The sequence below is a fragment of the Rutidosis leptorrhynchoides genome, chromosome 11, assembly GCF_046630445.1.
Source record: "Rutidosis leptorrhynchoides isolate AG116_Rl617_1_P2 chromosome 11, CSIRO_AGI_Rlap_v1, whole genome shotgun sequence".
In the NCBI taxonomy this organism is placed as follows: domain Eukaryota; kingdom Viridiplantae; phylum Streptophyta; class Magnoliopsida; order Asterales; family Asteraceae; genus Rutidosis; species Rutidosis leptorrhynchoides.
Window position 1 is genome coordinate 50,849,199 of NC_092343.1, and position 23,196 is coordinate 50,872,394.

The following is a 23,196-nucleotide window of genomic DNA, read 5'->3' on the forward strand; positions in this document are numbered from 1 at the left end:
TTGTTAATGTCGGTTACCAGGTGTTCATCATATGAATGATTTTTATCTCTATGTATGGGATGTGTATTGAAATATGAAATCTTGTGGTCTATTATTATGATTTGATATATATAGGTTAAACCTATAACTCACCAACATTTTTGTTGACGTTTTAAGCATGTTTATTCTCAGGTGATTATTAAGAGCTTCCGCTGTCGCATACTTAAATAAGGACGAGATTTGGAGTCCATGCTTGTATGATATTGTGTAAAAACTGCATTCAAGAAACTTATTTTGTTGTAACATATTTGTATTGTAAACCATTATGTAATGGTCGTGTGTAAACAGGATATTTTAGATTATCATTATTTGATAATCTACGTAAAGCTTTTTAAACCATTATTGATGAAATAAAGGTTATGGTTTGTTTTAAAATGAATGCAGTCTTTGAAAAACGTCTCATATAGAGGTCAAAACCTCGCAACGAAATCAATTAATATGGAACGTTTTTAATCAATAAGAACGGGACATTTCAAGACATACACGATCCTATCAGTTCTATTATTAATGTTACTTATCCTGATTTTCTCGATAACCTTGGTAATCCCACTTACTACGAACAACGTACAATCCTTGATCCAACTCACGAAGTGGTAAACATCATTAATGATCGTATGATGCAGTTTCTCGAAGGTGGAGAAAGATCATATTTAAGCTCCGATAGAATTTGTCAATCTGAACGAGACTCACATTTCAATAGTGAGCTATACACAACTGAGTATCTTAATAGCATTAACATAGGTGGTTTACCAAAACATGATCTACGACTGAAGGTAGGAGTACCAGTTATGCTTCTTAGGAATATAGATCAGGCGGGTGGTTTGTGCAATGGTACACGGTTGCAAATCGTTGAGCTTAAAGATAAATTCATAAAGGCAAAAATTTTGACTGGAACTCATGTTGGTACAATTACAGCTATTCAACGAATGCTAATGGTTCCTTCAGATAAGCGAATACCATTCAGATTCCAAAGAAGACAATACCCTATCTCTGTTTGCTTTGCAATGACTATTAACAAAAGTCAGGGACAATCATTAGCACATGTAGGATTATTTCTTCCAAAACCTATTTTCAGTCACGAGCAACTGTATGTAGCTCTATCTAGAGTTACTTCTAAGAAAGGGCTAAAGGTTCTCATTTTGAACAAAGACAACCAACTTTCCAACACAACTACTAATGTTGTGTTCAAATAAGTATTACAACATCTATAATTTTTTCTTTTTCAGCCACTTATGTTTGTTTAATAGAGTTATCTTATTTTATAATTGTTTCAGTTATAAATTTAATAGCAATCTACGCTTTTTTAGTGTGTACGACTTTTTAACCATTTTCTCGAATTAAACATTTTAAGTAGATTTCAACCCATGGAATAGTATATTTTCAATTAAAAGATCCTATACATGTTATAGTAATAGCCTCATAAATAGAATTATGTATCATTATTATATATTGCCAAAAAAATTAAATATCTACACAAACGTTTTAAAAACTTAAGAAATTATTATTTATAAAATATGAAACCAATATCATTCTATAATAATTTCCCGTAAAATTTTTACTATAATGGCAAATCAATGTACAATATATTATTGATGACCACTTAATTATTATGTAAATTTCAAACAAAAGGTTATTTTACTTTGTCAATGTTTTTAGTTTAAACTTTAAACACATCATTTTATGCAACTTGCGATTTTAGATTATAATTTAAACTTACATGTTGACCCATTAATATTTGAATAAATATAAAAAAAATAAAAAATCTTCACATCAATCTATACTAAAATTTCGGCAAAAAAAAAAAAAAAAAATATTCGCCAGCCATCTATATAAGTAAATAACATTTCCTCCCAAAACTGATATCATACAAACAAAACAAACTGCTTCCACAACTTTGATCCGTAAGTATGTTCCAACCTTCTGTAAAACTATTTTAATTTTATTTAAATTTGTTTTTTTCATTAGATCGGTCATTCTCAATTCGTTTTCGTTCGGCAACTTTAGATCTAATTGGATATTTAGTTCGTTACATAATCGTTTCAAAACATACTTTAATTACTATTACAGTTTATAATGTATATAAAGAATAATTATGCATTAGTTTGAACATTATACTGTAAAATGATGGATTTTTAATATATACCGCTTCTTCATTTACATGTACACCAGATTTAATGGCTTTAATTTACAAGAAGCAACCTCCACCTTCGTTCATCCATATATTTTCCAGTACTAGTCATCAAGATGTGGTATTTCAATAATTATTATGTTCCATTTCTTTATACTTTTGCTCTCTATACTTATTTAATAAAACATACAGAACAATATATGTTCCATTTCTTTATACTTTTGCTTTTTATACTTATCATGTGTATGGTTTTTACGATAATACTTCAACACACAGAACAATATATGACAATTATTGATATGGCCGAAACAGACAATTTTATTTGTGCGGTGTCGTTAGGTCACAACAATTCAGAATCAGCCACCAAGAGGGGGGTACTGTTTTAAATTTATATTTAGCGGGGCCTAAATCGTACTACTCCTTATTATGAGTAAGGGAAGTATGATCTAGAGTCGTATTTTTAAGATATCAGTAGAATCGAACCTATATTTAAAGCTTAAGATAGTTATGAAGGAGTAGTGGTTACCTAATTTTGGGTTTTTCTAGTTTATAAGACAGATAAAGTAAATGCAATAAAATTCGTAATTCAGATAAGGTTAAAACAAGTGCATACTATGATTTCATCAGTTATTCTGCCGAGATTATGGAATACTGGCTCATGAATAGGTAGGGGCCTTGTATTCATTACAATGGTCCTAAACGCCCCTATCGTAAGACATGTCACTGGGTAATGCGATAAGCTTGAAGATTCTGAATAGATAGCAATGTCCCTTACCCCCGACGCCCGTGCAGTCTGACTACAAGCATGCACGTTCAGACAGCTCATCCAATTGAGCGACTCGGTTAGGTGACGTATTAACATTCCACAAAGGTGTAAACTTTCTTAAGCATAATAGAATACAGGGTTTACCATATCCGAGAGACGTGATGTGTTTCAATGCTTTTGTTAATGATTGGTTTTAAAAGATAGTTAGGCCCTTAAAAAAGAGTTCAACCATAAAGAACACCATGGCCAAGTTAGGTTGACTTCCATGAACACGTTCGGTTATCCTAACGATCCAATCCTTTATGTGTTTAAACAAACAGTTCCTTAATTAACTAAGAATCCCTCAAGTGGGTTGCAATGCTTGAGACCGCGTTATGGTGCAGTTTACTAATCAACACTGACCATGTTCCATGGCCTTACTTAGCAGAGGTACAGCTTACAACAACCGATGTGCTTCAGCATGCATGTACGAAGTTTATATGCTTGGTGACTACACTAGCATGGTCTGGGACCGACAATGTACTAAGGGTCTAGTCAGATGTTTCACTACGAAAGAGTCTTCAGTCGGAATCCAAAGCTTGATAGACTTACTACAACTGGTGTGCCTCAGTCGAACTTACGTTGTATCCGATAGACTTCTCTTACCAAGGGGTAACACATATAGTGTAATCTGAATCGGGGTTCACGACTTCCCAATAATAGAGCCAATAACTACGTTTTATTAGTTAGAAAATCGATTGAGTTTAAAGCATAATCGAAAAGCATTTCAACAACATACACAAACTATAACATTATTTCGCCATTATAACTGGTTACATCATAGCATACACTAAAGATAACTACTCGCTAATCATGGCAACAACATCACAGAACATAATGATAGAAGACATTATATAAAGATAAAGGATAGAAGTACTAGTAGATTAAACGAGTTCCGAATACAAAAGTGAAAACTTCAAACTCCAGACCGCTCCTAATACAATCTTCGGCGTTCTTCTCCGGGTACTAGATTTCCCGCACGGAGTCGAAGACCTTGAAAGTATGACTAATATTGTACAAAAGAGAGAGAGAGAGAGAGAGAGAGAGAGAGAGAGAGAGAGAGAGAGAGAGAGAGAGAGAGAAGTGAATTGAAGTGTGTGTTGGAATGAATGACAAAGACCCTTTAAATAAGCTTGAAATTTGCCTACAAACGGCTGGCAGGCCGTTTGGCAGGCCGTTTGCCAGGCCAGGCCGTTTGCAGGGGCCGTTTAACTTGGGCGTGTGGTAGGCCGTTTACAAGCCAAGTAAGCCGTTTGGCAAGCTGTTTGGCAGGCTGTTTGGCTTGCTGATTCGCTGGATCGTAACTTGATTTATTGTCTTTCACTGTTTTCGCTCTAGAATCTTCGTTTTAGCTCCGATTCTCTTGATTCTTTTTGCACCGTCTTCGTAATTACTTGCTCTTCAATTCTAACCAATGAAGTGGGTATTTTGCCGATAAAGTTAGAATCTTTCTTGTTTTTAGGCCTTAATACTGGGGTAAAAACGTGACTTTTTAGCCGATATTAAATATCCCACACTTAGACTTTGCTTGTCCTCAAGAAAACTCTCATTTTACCTTAAGAAATCTTTTCGGAGTTTTTTTTTTCTAAATACCTAAGAGGTTTGCTTTTTATTATAAGAGTAAAATATAAGGTGAGTCATCTATGTTAGGATTGAAACTATTCTCTGCAAGCATGCGAGGATGTTACATGACTTAGGCTAGCTTTCACGGGTCACTCAAATCACACAAGTGTTTAGGGTTTCCTATAGATCTAAGAAATGAATTCACTCATAGCCAGTCATGCTGCACCCATAGTCATAGGCTTGATAAAGACTCAAATCCTTGTTTCTAATGTGAGAACGGTAGTAACCATAGCTTCTAGGTCATTTGTCAATGATGGAAAGGAATTTTGGAGTGGTAGTGAAGTTGTTTTGAGAGTTGAGAAAAAGGGTAATATAGTCCTTATGCAGACTTTTATTCGGATAGATAGGAGTGCTGATATTTTGAGAAGCACTTTTGAACTTTTCTTCATTTGATAATCATTTTCGGTCAAGTTCTTCTTCGGCGTTTCTCTTTATAAGTTCTGCTCCTTTTCTCAGAACTTTGAAATATATTTTTTTTTAATTTTTTTTGGAGATTTTATCTCGAGAAACTTTTTGCCGGTAAACTTTTTCAAGACCTTTGCTATGATACTTGAGAGGTTTATAACGTCGAGTTTTCGGAAGGAATCTCATTTTCTGGATTTTTCAAGTGATGGTAAAGATGATGTGAATGTGGTGGTGAAGTAGAAGTAGTGGAGGTGCGAAAGGCTTATTTTTGACAAATGGCTAGCTCTTCTAATTATAACCGAATCACATTTCGCTGCTTTGGAAATGTAGATCTAAAGCAAGTTCTGATTCTGAGCACAGACATCGGCACTCTCAACGGAAAACAGTGAAGCATTAAAGATGAATGATGGTCTTATTTGGGTGCCTCACCATAATCAATTTAGGTCGATAATGCCTTAGTCATGCAATGCTCTATTAGAGATTTGGTTTAACCTAACAAAATTTCCACCTTACTTAAGCCTTACTTTTATTTACAAACGTTTTAGGTTTTCAAAAATACTTTTTCGGAAAGGCTTTCTCTTGTTATAAATTTTGAAATTTCGCTTAAGAACTTGGAATCTTCATAATGAGTTATTTTAATACAACATAAAAAGATTATACCAACATCCCACACTTAGACGAACATTGTCCTCAATGTTCCTAGTGTATCCCACACTTAGGAGTTTTAGTTGAAGATTTGGGAGTATTTGTCTAGTGTTTAATTGGGTTGGGATCCCACACTTAGTGATAAGCTAGGATGTGGCATAATTTAAAGTTTGAGCTAGTAACGGGAAGAAAGAAGTACCCCTAGCAGATGTTGCTTGTGATGATACTAGCTGGCTTTCAATTCTTGTGTCCTTTATTGATCGGCTCATTTGTCATCCTTTATTCTTCTACTCTACTTTATTGCACGGGTTGCCTCCCGAGAAGCGCTTGTGTTTAAGGTCGTTAGCTCGACCGTAGTGATGCTTAGAAAGCAAACATTCCTTGCTGGTGGTTGTAATCTTGGTCTTCTCGAGGAAATGTGAGTCTTGGTGGGTATACCCTGATAAAGTGTCGGACCAATAGTGGTAGTAGATCCGGTACTTCTCTTGAAGATCTTCTGAAAGATAGGTAGTGTGCAGTTTCGGCTCGTGATAAATCTTGAAGTCCGATGAGAATATGATCTACGGCTCTGCTGGTTGACCTATGAATGTCAATCATAGAGGCAGTGCTGGTGGTGATTATTTCTCTGATGAGATGCTTATTTCGGAGGTCTTCAAACAATGTTAGAAACTGTATCTTTAGTATCTCGAAATCTTCGAAATGGTGATCTCCACAGTAAGAGTCTGCAGCTTTGCACAGATTGGTTAAAAGGCGAAGCTGAAAAGAAGTGAAAAGCAATCCTGACCCGAGCATCAACGTCACCATTTTTGAGTATATCTCCCGACATCCGGCTTTAAGTGTGAAATTTAGATCCGTAGATTCGTGGAAGATACATGCTATATGTGACGACCCGCCCCAAACCTCCTGGGCACAAATTGTCAACTCCAGGTCCATTACACGGTATGACACTATATGCTATTATAAAACAAGGTTTTGCATTCATAAAAAGATAATATTTTTCCAACGACAACTGTTTTACAAAAGTAACTTGCTTATACAGATAGAAAGCATTAACAATAGTACGTGACACTTAGGTCATTACAAAACCATGGTTCGAATACAATGTAAGTAGTGAATGCAAAATTAAAAGTCCATGATTAGGAGACATCTCTAACAATGCAGAGTACAGCGGATGCATAATCGTCTTAGTTACCTGAGAATAAAACATGCTAAAAAGGTCAACACGAATGTTGGTGAGCTATAGTTTTATTGTAAACAATAAAATAATGTAGACCACGAGATTATTGTATTCAAAACAGTATGAAAAGTATATGCTTAACCGTGGGCGCTTGGTAACTAACTTAACAAAGAAATATATATATATATATATCACCCCCTAAAAGTACACTTGGCGAGTGCGTTAAAATAGACGAAGTATTAAACACCCGTTGAATGGTAGCGCTACTAGCCCGAGTGGGGATGTCAAACCTTATGGATCCATATCTAAGATTCGCGTCTACCGGTTCATAAACCAATAGTTAAACGTTACCGAGCTAAGGGGAAAATTCGTGCCGTTATGTCACCCACACATATATAAAGTTAAATTACTCTTGTCTAGTATGTAAAACATAAAAAACGCATGTATTCTCAGTCCTAAAAATAGTTAAAGTAAAAAAAGGAGCTATAACTCACAGTGAATGCTCAGTATAGTAAATAGTGCGTAAATGTAAGCAAGTAAGTTGGTCGATCCAACGAGCTCTCGTCAAGTTGCTAAGTCATTAATCGTGTATAGATAAGTTTCGTATGAAGTTTAAAGTAAGTCGAGTGACATCATCATCATCATCAATCATCAATGAAAAGTCGTTTAACAAAAGTAAAGACTGGTTTAGAGGGCTGACTTAGGACAACCGTTGTGCCCAATATACAAACTCAGTTGATGAGTAGTCAGTGGCCAAGGCTTCGTTTGTGAGTCCTTTAACCGCTGCCAAATTTCCAGATCTGAACTCAAAGTTGTCAAGCCGTGGCGACAGTCTGAGCGAGAACAGGTCAGAAATTTCAGCACGTCGTTACAAGGTAGTAGTAAGTTTCTTTTGACCATAACTCCTAAACCGTATATCGAATTTAGGCGAGTCTTAAACGAAAAGTTATCTACACAAAATAAACTTTTTGAAAATTAATTTTCCATAAATTCTAGGTACTGGTTCAGATCCAGAAAATACAGTAGTTTGTGCTCCGGTGGGTTTCTTAACTCATGGTGCTTATCATGGTTTTCATCCTTGATGCATTTAAGCTTCAAGTGTACAACTCTAGATACTTTTGCATCATGTTGTTCAAGCTTTAACCATCAACACACTTATTAACATTAAATGAAAAGAAAACCAACTCTTTAAGAGTTTCATGCTACATAATGAACCAAAGTTACATTCTTAGCATTAAGCATTGTTTCTTATCATCTTTATATAAGTTTATGTGCCTTTATCATATGTAGATGATAAAGACTTGATTTTTATCACCATAAAAATCATAAAAAGGTTGCAAGTAAATGAGATCTACAACAAAACTTAGATCTCAAGTATTATGAAACCCTAAGCTAGAAAGCTTGGATTCTTACAAGATTAATGAGACCATAAGCTAGAAAGCTTAGATCTAATAAAAGTAATGAGATCAAAAGCTAAAAAGCTTAGATCTAAACAAAATGGTGAAACTCTAAGCTAGAAAGCTTGGATCTTTAATGTTCTTGTAGATCCTTAAAGCATAAAGCAAGATCTACAAGTTTTATGAAGATCATAAACACAAGTTTAGATCTTTTAACAAAAGTAAAGTAATTTAAACAAGTAAACAAAGCTAGAGAGCTTGAATCCTTCATGTTCTTGCATAATCTTCAAACAAGAGTTTGAAGCAACAAGATGTAAAGAAGATACAAGTTATAAAACTTGATCTTGAAACAATAATGATGATGATGAATTTCGTGGATGATGATGAAGAAAGAAAGAAGAAAAGCTTGCAAAACTAGAGATAAGTTAGAGTGAGAAACTAGAGAGAAGAGTGTATGTGCAAAATGAATTAGTGAATGGAGGGGTCTTATATTTATAGGCAAGTAATCATAAAACAAGACAACAAAATGGTGGTGATGGTGGGGGACACAAATCGACGGTTTGTGGGGGGTGGGGCAGGTGGTGGTCCATGGTGGTACAAAAGTGAGGTGGTGATGTTGGGTGGCATGGTGCATGGTGTCAAAATGTGTAAGGGTGGTATAAGCATGCATGCATACACTTTTATCTTATGTCTTAATGGATTATCTTAAACTTAATGGGTTCATTAATTTATTGAGATGGGCTTATTAATTAACCCAATAACTAGAGTAAGGTGGGCCCTGGTAATCCTACTCCAATTAAGATAAGCCCAAGTAATTAACAATTCACTAAATGTAATTAAGCAAATGACGAACTAAGTAATTATCATTAAGAAATAACAATTAGAATTAAGGTTTCATAATATTCCCATTATGACCAAAGGTTAACGTGTACCAAGTACGTAGCTCGTTCTAAATGTCTAATGACACTAACGGTCGTAAAAGCATTCAAGGATCAAGTTAAGTAATTAATCACTTAATGACACGTTGTAAAATATTGACGAAAGTAATTAGTATGGATAATGACTCCAGAATATTATCCAGCTCAGTACACATGTAGCAGATTCGGGAAAGTATAAGTATAAATATAAGTTAAAAAAGTCGATCGCTACACTATCTGCTTCGTAACATAGGTGGAAATGTTGACTCGATCTGGTTCAAGATGAGAGAACGGAGATGAGAGAACGGATTGTTGCGCCTTACTTCCTCTGTGACTGCGTCTCGTAACTCTTTGATAATTAGATCAGCGTGGTGATAAATTTTTACGTAAATCACTAGCCAGTCTGGTGTGCTTTCGAAATTATCTCTTTCTAAGAGAGCGAAAAAGCTGTGAATATCCTCGATCATTTGCAAATCAGAGTGTTAAGTCGGGCGTCCGGTGGAAAGATCCATGTGTTTTCGAATGAGAGTCAGTAGTGCTCGTTGGTTTGCTGAGAATGGAAGTGCAGATCCGACTAAGGCATTGTAAACTTTAGAGTAAATGATCTTCTGATCTCGACAGAATCTTGTCTCAAGAATAGTGCGAACCATTGAATTATGCTCTCGTTGCCTTTCTTCTCGGTGGATATGATCGTGAAGAGTGTTGATAAAATCTTGAATGCATTCTTCTAGGATTTCAACATCCTTGTGTTCTCTTTGGAGATATAGGTTGTATTCTTCTCAGATAGCATAATTCGTTCCATTAAGCGTAGCGTGTAATCAATTATTGATTTACGGATGGCTTCGAGAATCTCTTCAAATTCATCGGTATCATTGATGAAGGTTATCATGTCTGTGTGTGTAGATATGACCGGAATCCGACCTAAAGAAGAGTCAGGCTCCCCTAGATCTGGTTCGGTTGGAGAGTGTGAGTTATCCAGAATGTCTTCATGTTGCTCTTCCTTGTCATCATCGGTATAGTGTTCTTCTGAGGATTCTTCTGATGAACGGGTTTCTTCAGTATTCTGGTTCTCTACTTTGATACTTGCAGGGTCAATTTCTATTTCCTTAACCTTAACCTTATCAGTCTTTTTCTTGAAATGAAGGATTAAACTGTGATCTTCCGTCTCAAGCCTCATTAATTCTTCATGATGCTTAATGCTTAGAAAGGGCATTATCGCAGTTTCTTTTACGTCTTCCATTTCCTCTTCCTCTTTAGATTCTTCCTCTTCCTTTATTTCTTCGCTGGGATCCTCTTCTTCCATTTCTGAGTCGTCTGCAGACTGTGATTCGATACCCATTTCGATATCGTTGGTGAAGACTCGTCATCGGAAGTGATCCGTCTGGTGGAAATAGCAAACATCTCTGCCTGTCCTGAAAGATCGGTAGGTCAGTCAATTTTGAAGGTAACGCTCTCCCCATGTGATCGCAAGATCAAGGTTTGATTGTACACATCAATGACAGTCCTAGCCGTATTCATGAAAGGACTTCCTAACACTACTGGTGTGTGTAGGTCTTCCTTAATGTCCATTACTACGAAATCCATAGGATACAAGAATTTGTCCAAGACGTTCTCAACTATGTCCTTAGGATATCGAATTGTGTTATCGGAAAGTTGGATTGTCATTTTAGTTGGTGACAATTCTCCTAATTCTAATCTCTTGTAGAGAGAGTAGGGAATTAGGTTGTAACTTCCTCCTAAATCTGCTAGCGCATGAATGGTTCTAGATTGGTAAATCGAACACGAGAAAATGAATCAGCCTGTGTCTCCTAGCTTTGGTGGTAGAGAGTTTCTGAGTAATGCTGAGCATTCTTCACTCAGTGGAATTTTGTTAGAATCTGGGATCCTCTCCTTTGTAGAGAGAAGCCTTCAGATGTATCTCTTCTGGTTGGGAACTTTGGACATGGTGTCCAGGAATCTTCCATCAAGTTTGAAGGAATCAAGCTTGGATGGTTCCTCCTGTAGCCTTCCAGGATAGGGTACATGAACTAGAGTTACAGGGGCAGCTTCTGAGTATATGTTGATTTATTCTTAAGCCTAGCTGACCTTCTCCGTGGTTCTTCCTCTGGGATTACTGAATCCATTTGCTTAGCTTCCTCTATGTGGGGATTTTGGATAGTATTACTGGGTAACCTTCCTTGTGGTCAGGTTTAAAGGCATTGTGATAACTGTCCGAGCTGCGTCTCTAGACTTTTAAGCAGAGCCAATTGATTTCTCATTAGTATCTTTGTCTGGTCTTGTCTGGATACAGTTCTCTAATTTAGCTGTTGTTGTCCTTGAATGAACCGAGACAACTGATCATCAGCTCCAAGAGTGGGGTTGGTTACTTTTGTAATCTGGGTGGTTGGGGAATTTTCCTCGACTGGTGGACCAGCGAGTGGAAGTGGTTGATCGTAGGACAATTGAGATTGTTGGGCTGGATAAGGTGGGTAGCGATAGCGAAAAAGCTGATTATTTCGTTGAAATTGATTAACCCTAGGTTGTTGATTGAATCCGGGATTTGGTTGACGACCTGGGTATTGAACGTAACAGACTGAACCGTCAGGATATTTGTACTCAAATTGATATTCTTCAGTGGGTTACGGGTTGGTACAATTAACACAGGCCTGAGCCTGGTTGACCTGCTGCGGCTGCGTCTTCAATTCTCCGAGTTGTTTAGCGAGAGATTCCATCTTATCCGTGAGGGATTTGATGGCCTCTGTTTGATTGTTAAGTGCGAAGAGTGGGGCAGATGATGAAGTTGTTTCACCACTGTTTCAGTCATGATGATGCATTGTGATGTTCTCGAGCAATTCTCATGCTTCGGTTGCGGTTTCGTTCATCAAATTTTCTTGAGCTGCTGCATCGATCGTCGTCCTATGATTTACCGTAAGACCATTGTAGAAGGTACAGATTTGAGCTGTCCGTTCTAGCTGGTGATTAGGGCACTTCTTCAGCAGGGTTTTGAATCGCTCTCATGCAGTGTAAAGAGATTCATCATAACTTTGTTTAAAGTTAATGATGTCATTCTTTAGTTTGGTTTGTTTAGAATGAGGGAAATATTTGGTTAGGAATTTAGTAGCCATCTCCGTCCATGACGTGATGGAATCTTTTTTCCAGTCCTTCGAACCATGTTTGTGCATGATGAGTGAGAGAATAGTAAAACAAGTATAGCCAGACTATATCTTGTCCTATCCCTGGCTGTTTGTAGGAGTTCGAAAGAGATATGAATTTATCAAGGTGAGAGTTAGGATCATCATTTGGTATCCATGAAACTGACATCTATTTTGGATGAGCTGGATGATGTGATGTTTTAACTCGAACGAGTGTCCTTGAATCTCTGGAAATCTGATTGGTCCTCCTCGACCTTCAATCGAGGGTTTGGTATTTTCTGCTAAAGTAACGCGTAACGCCATTTGATTTCTGATTCGTACTTCCTTACGTGCTTTAGATATTATTGCGTCTAGATTAGGTACAAATAACAACGGCCCTGGTCTAGATCGGGTTTGGGTCATACACTGGGTATTCCTTTTTGTTTTTAATTTTTAAGCAGATGAACTAAATTTCTAAGCTAATCTAAGGTAATTCTAATGCAATCTAAGGTAGTCTAATTTAAAGTTATCTAATTTAGTCTAAGATAATCTAACTATCCTAAGGTTGAATATGTTTTTGGTTCTTGCCACCGATTCTCTGGTATTTTGATAACAGAGCTTCGCACGAACTATTCAACAAACCAAGTGGACAGGCTGACTACGGAGAGGCAGGATCCTTTTGGTTCCAATATAATTGGAGACTGTTCGGAAAATCCAACAACCAAGTACGTGTATAATTGTCTTTCTTAGACACCACTAAATGCTTGTGAATAAGTTTGATAGAGAGCAGTATTATCTGATACCAGTTCCCCAGCAGCGGCGCCAAAAACTTATACTCCCCTTGATATGGCCGAAACGAACGGTTTTATTTGTGCGGTGTCGTTAGATCACAACACGTCAGAATCAACCACCAAGAGGGGGTACTATTTTAAATTTATATTTGGCGAGGCCTAAATCATACTACTCCTTATTATGAGTAAGGGAAGTATGACCTAGAGTCGTATTTTTAAGATATCAGTAGAATCGAACCTATATTTAAAGTTTAAGATAGTTATGAAGGAGTAGTGGTTACCTAATTTTGGGTTTTTCTATTTTATAAGACAGATAAAGTAAATGCAATAAAATTCATAATTCAGATAAGGTTAAAACAAGTGCATACTATGATTTCATCAGTTATTCTGTCGAGATTATGGAATGTTGGCTCATGAATAGGTTGGGGCCTTGTATTCATTACACTGGTCCTAAACTCCCTGTCGTAAGACATGTCACTGGGTAATGCGCTAGGCTTGAAGATTCTGAATAGACAGCAACGTCCCTTACCCCCGACGTCCGTGCAGTCTGACTACAGGCATACACGTTCAGACGGCTCATCCAATTGAGCGACTCAGTTGGGTGACGTATTAACATTCCACAAAGGTCTAAACTTTCTTAAGCATAATAGAATACAGGGTTTACCATATTCGAGAGACGTGATGTGTTTCAATACTTTTGTTAATGATTGGTTTTAAGAGATAGTTAGGCCCTTAAAAAAAGAGTTCAACCATAAAGAACACCATGGCCAAGTCAGGTTGACTTCCATGAACACGTTCAGTTATCCTAATCCTTTATGTGTTTAAACAAACAGTTCCTTAATTAACTAAGAATCCCTCAAGCAGGGTGCAATGCTTGAGACCGCGTTATGGTGCAGTGTACAAATCAACACTGACCATGTTCCATGGTCTTACTTAGAAGAGGTACAGCTTATAACAACCGATGTGCTTCAGCATGCATGTACGAAGTTTATATGCTTGGTGACTACACTAGCATGGTCTGAGACTGACAATGTACTAAGGGTCTAGTCAGATGTTTCACTACGAAAGAGTCCTCAGTCGGAAACCAAAGCTTGATAGACTTACTACAACCGGTGTGCCTCAATCGATCTTACGTTGTATCCGATAGACTTCTCTTACCAAGGGGTGACACAGATAGTGTACTCTGAATCGGGGTTCGCGACTTCCCAATAATAGAGCCAATAACTACGTTCTATTAGTTGGAAAAGCGATTGAGTATAAAGCATAATCGAAAAGCATTTCAATAACATACACAAACCATAACATTATTTCGGCATTATAACTGGTTACATCATAGCATACACTAAAGATAACTACTCGTTAATCATGGCAACAACATCACAGAACATAATGATAGAAGGCATTATATAAAGATAAAGGATAGAAGTACCAGTAGATTAAACGAGTTTCGAATACAAAAGTGACAACTTCAAACTCCAGAACGCTCCTAATAAAATCTTCGGTGTTCTTCTCCGGGTACTAGGTCCCGCACGGAGTCGAAGACCTTGAAAATATGACTAATATTGTACAAGATAGAGAAAGAAGTGAATTGAAGCGTGTGTTGGAATGAATGACAAAGACCCTTTAAATAAGCTTGAAATTTGCCTGCAAATGGCTGGCTGGCCGTTTGGCAGGCCGTTTGCAGGGGCCGTTTGCCAGGCCAGGCCGTTTACAGGGGCCATTTAACTTGGGCGTGTGGCAGGCCGTTTGCAAGCCAGGCAAGCCGTTTGGCAAGCCGTTTGGCTTGCTGATTTGCTGGATCGTAACTGATGTCAAAGCTAAGGGGTATATAATACTATTAAATTTTACTAGGAAATACTATTAAATACGATACAAATTTTACACAAGATATTTATTTATTTATTGAATGGATATACTTAAACCTTGCTACAACACTTATAGGCAGTGTACCTAATCGTATAGTAGTGTAGTTTTTAGTAAGTCTGGTTCGGTCCACAGGGAATCTTTTAAACAAAGCTTAACGCTATATTAGTTTAATTTATAAAAATACAAATATATATATATAAGTAATATTATTATTATAAAGGAGGATTTTTACCGTTTAATGACCGGTTTGTCGATTTTAAAAACTTTAGTTGCAGTTAAAACAAAATGTAAAATATTAAATAAATAAAAGACTTAATTTAAAGCGTAAAGTAAATAATGATAATGAAATTATGAATAATAAAAGTGCGATAAAATAAACTTGCGATAATTAAAAAGTACGATAATTAAAAGTGCAATTAAATACAATAACAATAAATAAAAATGCGATAATTAGAAGTGCAATTAAATATAAAATAAAGGAAATTAAATATGAAATAAAAGAATTATGCTTATTTAAACTTCCGTAATCATGATGTTTGACGTGTTGATTTTAGTTTTATGCCCATGGGTTAATTGTCCTTTGTCCTGGATTATTTAATATGTCCGTCTGGTTTTTGTCCATAACAGTCCATCAGTCATAAATATAAAGTGCGAGTGTCCTCGTCAAATTATCCTTATACCCGAAGTCAAATATTCCAACTAATTGGGGACTTAAACTGTAACAAGATTTTAATACTTTGTTTAATAATTACATCAGGATGTCGACTGAGTGTAACCCAAGGTTTTAATACTTTGTTAACAATTATGCCAAGTGTCCTTGTACATAATTTCACCCCTGTTTTAATAATTCTAGTGGCTATTAATCCATTCCCGTGTCCGGTTAAATGAACGATTATTCGTACATATAAATACCCCGCCCATCGTGTCCGATCGAGTGTAAATGGTTATTTATAGGGACGCCCAATTGTAAATCTTTATATTAACATTAACAAACTATCATTTAGTTAAACAAATATAAAGCCCATTAATAGCCCATAGTCTAATTTCCACAAGTGTCGTTCTTTTGTCCAAACCCCAATTATGGTACAAAGCCCAATTACCCAATTTTAATAATTAGCCCAACATCATGATTACTTCGGATTAAATAAGCATAATAATAACTTAGCTACGAGACATTAAATTAAAAAGGTTGAACATAACTTACAATGATTAAAAATAGCGTAGCGTTACACGGACAGAATTTCGACTTACACCCTTACAACATTCGCTAACATACCCTTATTATTAGAATTAAAATTAAAATTAAAATATATATATATATATATATATATATATATATATATATATATATATATATATATATATATATATATATATATATATATTACGTATATATTGAGAGATAGATAGATTATATTATGATGAAAATGATCAGAATTCGTTGGGTTTTATAGGGATTTTCGAATTTGGCTGCTCCGCAACTCGCGGCATTTTTGCTCTTCAAACTCCGCGAGTCGCGGAGTTTGAAATTCTAGCTCACTCCATTTTGGCTCATTTCTTGCCGACGGATTTTTATATAAATATAATATATATATAATTTATATAATTAATTATATATTATATTATATTTATATACATAGTTAACTCGTAATTTTTAGTCTGTTGCATCGAGCGTTGAGAGTTTACTCATGTCCCAGTTCCGGATTTTCGAACGTCCTTGCGTACAATTTAATATCTTGTACTTTGCGTTTTGAATCTTGTACTCTTGTAATTTCGAGACGTTTCTTATCAATAATTGGAACCACTTTGATTGTATTTTGTACTTTTGAGCTTTTTGGACCTTTGCGTCTTCAATTCGTCGAATCTGTCTTTTGTCTTCACCTTTTATTATTTAAACGAATATCACTTTTAAATAGAACAATTGCAACTAAAAGCTTGTCTTTCTTGAGGAATAATGCTATGAAATATATGTTCGTTTTTAGCATTATCAAATATTCCCACACTTGAGCGTTGCTTGTCCTCAAGTAATATAGTCTTGAAATACTAGAATCACTTCTTTATTCTTCACACTTTGTACATCAGTGATTTCTATACGGCGGTATAAACAATGGTAGTAACGATATGGTTTACAGTCCCACATGACTACAAAATTTAGATCCATTAAGGAAATTGGATCTTTATGAAAACATTTGATCTTTTGAAAATTTTAATCTAGCTTTTACCCTAGATAAGTTTTCCGGAATAACCCTTCACCGGTGTTTGCAAAATATTTTTGTGGTTTTGGTGGGTTTCAGATTTGAAAATTTTAGCTCAAAACTTGTGGTTTTGTGTCACCCACTTGCTAACCTTGTATTAGGAAAGCAACACATCCAATATACTTGCTCCGTATATTACCTTTCGGTAAACTACCGTCCGGTTATAAAGGAAAGCATTGAACAAGCAACTGTTAAGGCAATGTCCCCTGACATGCTTTTAATTATGGTCTATAACGTGTCGGACGCAATTACTATCCTTTGTAGGAGCAATAGTAAAGCTCACCCTTATGATTTTTCGGTCTGGCACAAGGTCCTGTCTTTAACCATGCTATGCAACCACCGTTCTTATAGTTGACACCCGATTTGGTTCAGATGACCTAATGAATTCCAGATGAATTCCTAGGATTTTACGTTCAATGGTAATGAACGCATTGAAAATGGGTTTTCAGAAAACAAATCGGTTTATAATTTGATCAAAATATTTTCTCGTTCAAGCTCGAGTTTAGATATCATTGAATTCCATGAGTTTATAATTCTCAATCTTTAAGGTCAATCTCTAGGATTGAGTAATATCAGTCTTAAAAGCTGATTTTTAATCTTTAAGGAGATTATCCTTTCTGGGGATCTGATTCATTAGTCTTATCCAGCTAATTTGCACGGTGCCCCCCCATTTTACGAGATAAATCCTTCTCATGGTTAGGATAAATTTGACCACTTGGCGACCCTGTTTTATGCTGAGGTCCGTGGATTTCCTGCTGATTTTAGTGATGAATTTTCTAGATTTTTCGTTAACCTACAGCTGGTCTGGACGACAACTTCCTGACCTAAATCAAGAAGATTGTTTCTTTTTCGGAAGACTTTACTTCCTTTTAATGATGGAATTGATTCATCGTGTAGATCCATCTCTTCTTTTCTTTCATCGGGTAAAACAGTTTAGTTTAGTCCAAAGCAAAAGTATTTTCAGTTATTTGTTACAGAAATATGTGACATATGTTTAAAATATCTTGGTAAATTTTTCCACACTTGGCTTTTATTTTTCTTTTTATTGTCCTCTATTCCATTTTAAATGAATTTTAACATTTTGGTTTGTTTCTCAATTTATGTCCTTTCCGAGGTAACAATAATTTCGGTGTTAAAACCTAGTTTTATCGTTCATAAATATGTATAAACATGATTTTGAGTTCATTTAATTGAAAATTTTGAAAAATTTTACTAGAATTGGGTAGTCAGTATATAAGACTAGGGTTGTTCTTTATTATCAGAGAGCACTAGATTCTAATACAACTACTACTTTACTAGTATTTCTAATGGTAACCAAGTGTATAAAGTAAAAATTTTAAAATCCGAAAGAATTTAACCCCTTCCCACACTTAAGATCTTGCAATGCCCTCATTTGCAAGAAATCAGTAACAATTTAAATTATTGAGGGTGATTAGCGTAGAAATGATTAAATTTTACCAAAGTTTCCAAACATATTGTTGTTTGTGTTGAATGATAAATGGTGCACATCATTTGTTCATTCCGTCTTGTTGTTATTTCACATATATTTTGCATCTTGTCGTCAAAATTAGTTGCTTTTGCTGAACTTAATGCCAGTCTTTGAAAATGCATTGTTTTACCCTGTTGTGTACATAAGATAAACTGCAAACATATATACATATTTTTGAAGTTTGGTATATTACCCCACATTAAAAAATTATTAAAATCTAATAAAAAAAATTAGAAAATTATAAAAACTATTACAATATTAACATAAGTATTAAATGTATCAACATTACAAATAATAAAATAAATAAAACTAAGTAGACTAGGGATGATACTGATACCAGTAGGGGTTCCATGCATAACCATATGTGTTATAAAATGCTTCGGCTGGGTTATACGTAGGATACGGTGGTTGGATCTCTATAGACCAGGGAGGAAATACGGGCGATGGAGTAGGAATATAGTTTCTACCTATTTGTTGGCAATAAGCTATGATTTAGTTTTGATGAACTTGCCAATCTTCAAATGCTCTATGTCTAGCATTTTCATACTCTTGTGAAGCTATAAACCTTTGCATTTCTGTCATTTCATTTCCCCCTCCCACATTACCTTGCTGTTGGTTTCTCTCAACCTGTGGATGTCTACCATGGTATTGTACTGCGGCGTTATTTCGCCTCTTCAAAACCTTCGCACCATGGTATACATTTAAACCTATTGTATCGCGGGGTTCTGGTTCTTCGACTAATAATCCCACCCGACTTATATCCACACCGAGATATTCAGCAATCAAAGTAATAAATATACCACCTCCTATTATGCTATGCGGTCTCATCCCCCTAACCATAGCTGATAAATAATAACCCACACAATAAGGTATACTTACAGCGCTTTGTGGGTCTCGAATACACATGTGGTAAAACAAATCCTGTTCATTTACCTTTTCCTTATTCTTACCTCGTTGTGTAATCGAATTGGCTAAAAACCTATGAATTACTCTTAACTCTGCTCTATCTATATCCAAATAAGAGTAATTTCCCCTTTTAAATCGGTGATGGCTAGTCATTTGACTCCATACACCATGCGTATCAAAATTTTCGTCTATCTTTCTACCATTTAGTATCAACCCTCTACAATCGGCAGATGCTAACTCCTCAGGCGTATATATACGTAAAGCCTGATGTGATGACCCGGGAATTTCCGACCAAATTTAAACTTAATCTTTATTTGATTCCGACACGATAAGCAAAGTATGTAAAGTGAAGTCTCAAAATTTTTTAAACTGTTTCATATATGCATTTGACCTTGACCATTTCCGACGATTCACGAACAATTGTGTATAAATAGATATGTATACATATATATATATACATATATATATGTAGTGATTTGAAATTTATAAAATCCAAACATTGGAATTAGATGTGTAAAATAGGATACAAACTGATTAAGCACAAATTTAAAATGAATATATATATATATATATATATATATATATATATATATATATATATATATATATATATATATATATATATATATATATATATATATATATATATAAGACATATGAGATCTATGTATAACTATTATAATAATATATATAAAAATTAAATATTAAAGAATCATTAAAAACTATTATATAATATATTATATGATCATTAAATATTACATAATTAATATATTATTAACAAATTAAAATATAGTTGTTACAATAAGATTTTTATTACTTTCATTATTATTACTAATACTAAGGTTAATATTAATAATTAATAGCAGTACTAGTATAATATTATAGATAATATATAGATATGAAATTTAATGTATTTGTTACCTTTACTAACTTTCACTACTACCATTAGAATATATATTTAATATTAATAACAATGTTATTATTATTTTGTATAATACATAAATATGAAATTTAATATAATTGAATTGTTATATAACCACTACTATTATTAATATTATTAGTTATCATTATGTATATCGTAATTAGTAGTAAGATTACAATTTTAGTTACTATTAATAGTTATGTATTATTATTTTTATCAAGATTTTTATTATTATTATTATTAATATCATTATTATTATTTCCTAGTATTATAATTATTTTCAATATAATTATTAATAGCATTATTATTAATATAAACATATTTATTATTAATAATATTATTACTAGTATTATTAATAATACTAACATGATTCATACTTGTAAAATATCAAAATTTAAGGAATTTATATATACATATATATATATACAAAGTTAGATAAATACATATATAATATATTTACAGCTATATATGTAAAAAATAAATAAATAAATATAGTTATAACAATTATATTTAACAGATATGTATAAGTATATGTATCAGATCATTAAATGAATAAATATATATATATATATATATATATATATATATATATGTATATATATATGTATATATATATGTATATAAAATTATGAATACGAATATAAATCTCACAAGGATCCAAGAGCAGTTATCTATAGCTATCAGCTATTTCACATTTCTGTTTCTGTCTATAAGCTGGAATGCATAATCGAATAGAATAACAGGAAAACAACAAATTCAATTATTCATCGAATTCTTTTATTGTACGAATGAATATTTTGTTGTCCACTCAATCAAGCTACGAAACAAATTTAATGGAGTCACTTTTGCTGTAACAACATCACTTACCCTCTACATAATCCTCTGCTATTACAGTTCAGATGAAAACAGAAAAATTAAACTAGAGTTTTGAAGAAACTATCGTGTTTTCTCTGTTTTTAATCGTTTTGTCAAAAACCCAGAAATTTAATTCCAATTTAAATTCTATAAATGCAAAGATGTTAGAAAGATATCATTTAAACTTTCTGAAAAGTCTCCAGCGTCAATTTTTCATATCGTATTCGAATTCGAGAAGTCAAAGATTTTGAATAAAAAGTCAACCAAAGTGTTCATATTAAAATTCGAAATTTCTGTTTTGATTCAAGTTTAATTGGTAATACAGGTAGTTTCTACTATCTATTTAGAACCTTTTTCACGATTTGATCTTTGTCTCAAATCGCCTCGAACTCAAAATCAGAGTTGGGGTTCATTGGTGTGTTCGTGGAACCATACAGCTCCTGCTGTATTGTTTTTTTTTATTTAATTTTTTTTACTCTCGCTGATCAAACAAATAATTTAACAATCAAGTTTCCAATTCAATTCCAAGCATTAATTTAAAATGGAGGTTGTGATTTTGGTTGAATATATATCTTTGGTCGACTGTCCAAGTGAAGAAGAAGAAAGAATTGGGGTCGAGTTTAATAAAATTAAAAGTCGTATGTATAACAGAAAAACAGAGGTAGCAGGATGGTTGGGTGTTGATTCGGATGTTCGAGAGGTCGCGGGTTCGAGTCCCGTCGTGGGTTTTTCTTTTTGGTGGAAGTTCTTAAAGGGTATATATATTTCTATTTCCATTTCTATTATTATTATTGTTACTATTAATTTTTATTATTATTATTATTGTTATTGTAATTAGTATTATTATTATTATTATTATTATTATTATTATTATTATTATTATTATTATTATTACTTAGTTATCATTACTAATTTAAGTAGTAAATACTATTTTTTTTTTCAAAAATAAATATATTTACTATTATTGTTAAGTTAAGTAATATACTACAATTTATTATTTACTATCAATAAATATTACTGTTATCATTATATTTATTATTGTTATTATTATTAATACAGGTATTAAGTATCATTAATTAGTATTATGATGATTATAATTACAAATATAATTGCTAGTATTATTATTATTAAGTATTACGAATCTTAGTTATTAGTATTATTATTATTACTATTACTACAAGTATTAGTTACCCATTTTTTTCTTTTTATTATCACAAACCTAGTTACATTTAGGTTTATTATTAACGAAAGTATTTTATTAAGATTACCATTAATAATAAGATCGTTATAATTATTATTATCTAAATAAGTATTATTATTAAATAATATGATTAGTAATATTATCCCTATTAATCTCAACAATTACATTTTTTTTAGCAGATAAATATTTTGTACATAAAATACACTTATTAAGTATAATATAATTATATTAAAATTTCACAATACTTATATATATCACACTTACTAATAATATTTATAAAAATACTTACAAATAACAAATTATCGATTTTTAAATATAACATTAAACAAGCATGAATCTATAAATATAATTAAATAAATAATAATTATTTTGAATATAAACACAAATTAAATATATAATATATAAATTAAGATATAATAAATTGTTCGATTACGATTATACGTTTTAATATATATATACATACCAATGATATAGGTTCGTGAATCCGAAGCCAACCCTACATGGTTCAATATAGTCATATGTATTTTTACTACAAAATACATTAGGTGAGTTCATTTGCTCCCTTTTTACTCTTTTCGTTTTTGGGCTGAGAATACATGCAAATGCTTTATTAACTGTTTTACAATATTTATATGCGTGAGTTTCATTTACCTTTTGACCCTTTA

General features: G+C 33.6%; 1 protein-coding gene across 1 annotated transcript; it reads left to right on the forward strand.

Moving 5' to 3' along the window:
- Positions 1-656: 656 nt before the first annotated feature.
- On the forward strand, positions 657-1,232 carry LOC139874561 (uncharacterized). Its single transcript, XM_071861975.1, has one exon. The coding sequence runs from the start codon at positions 657-659 to the stop codon at positions 1,230-1,232; it is 576 nt and encodes a 191-aa protein (XP_071718076.1).
- The last annotated feature ends 21,964 nt before the right edge of the window (positions 1,233-23,196 follow it).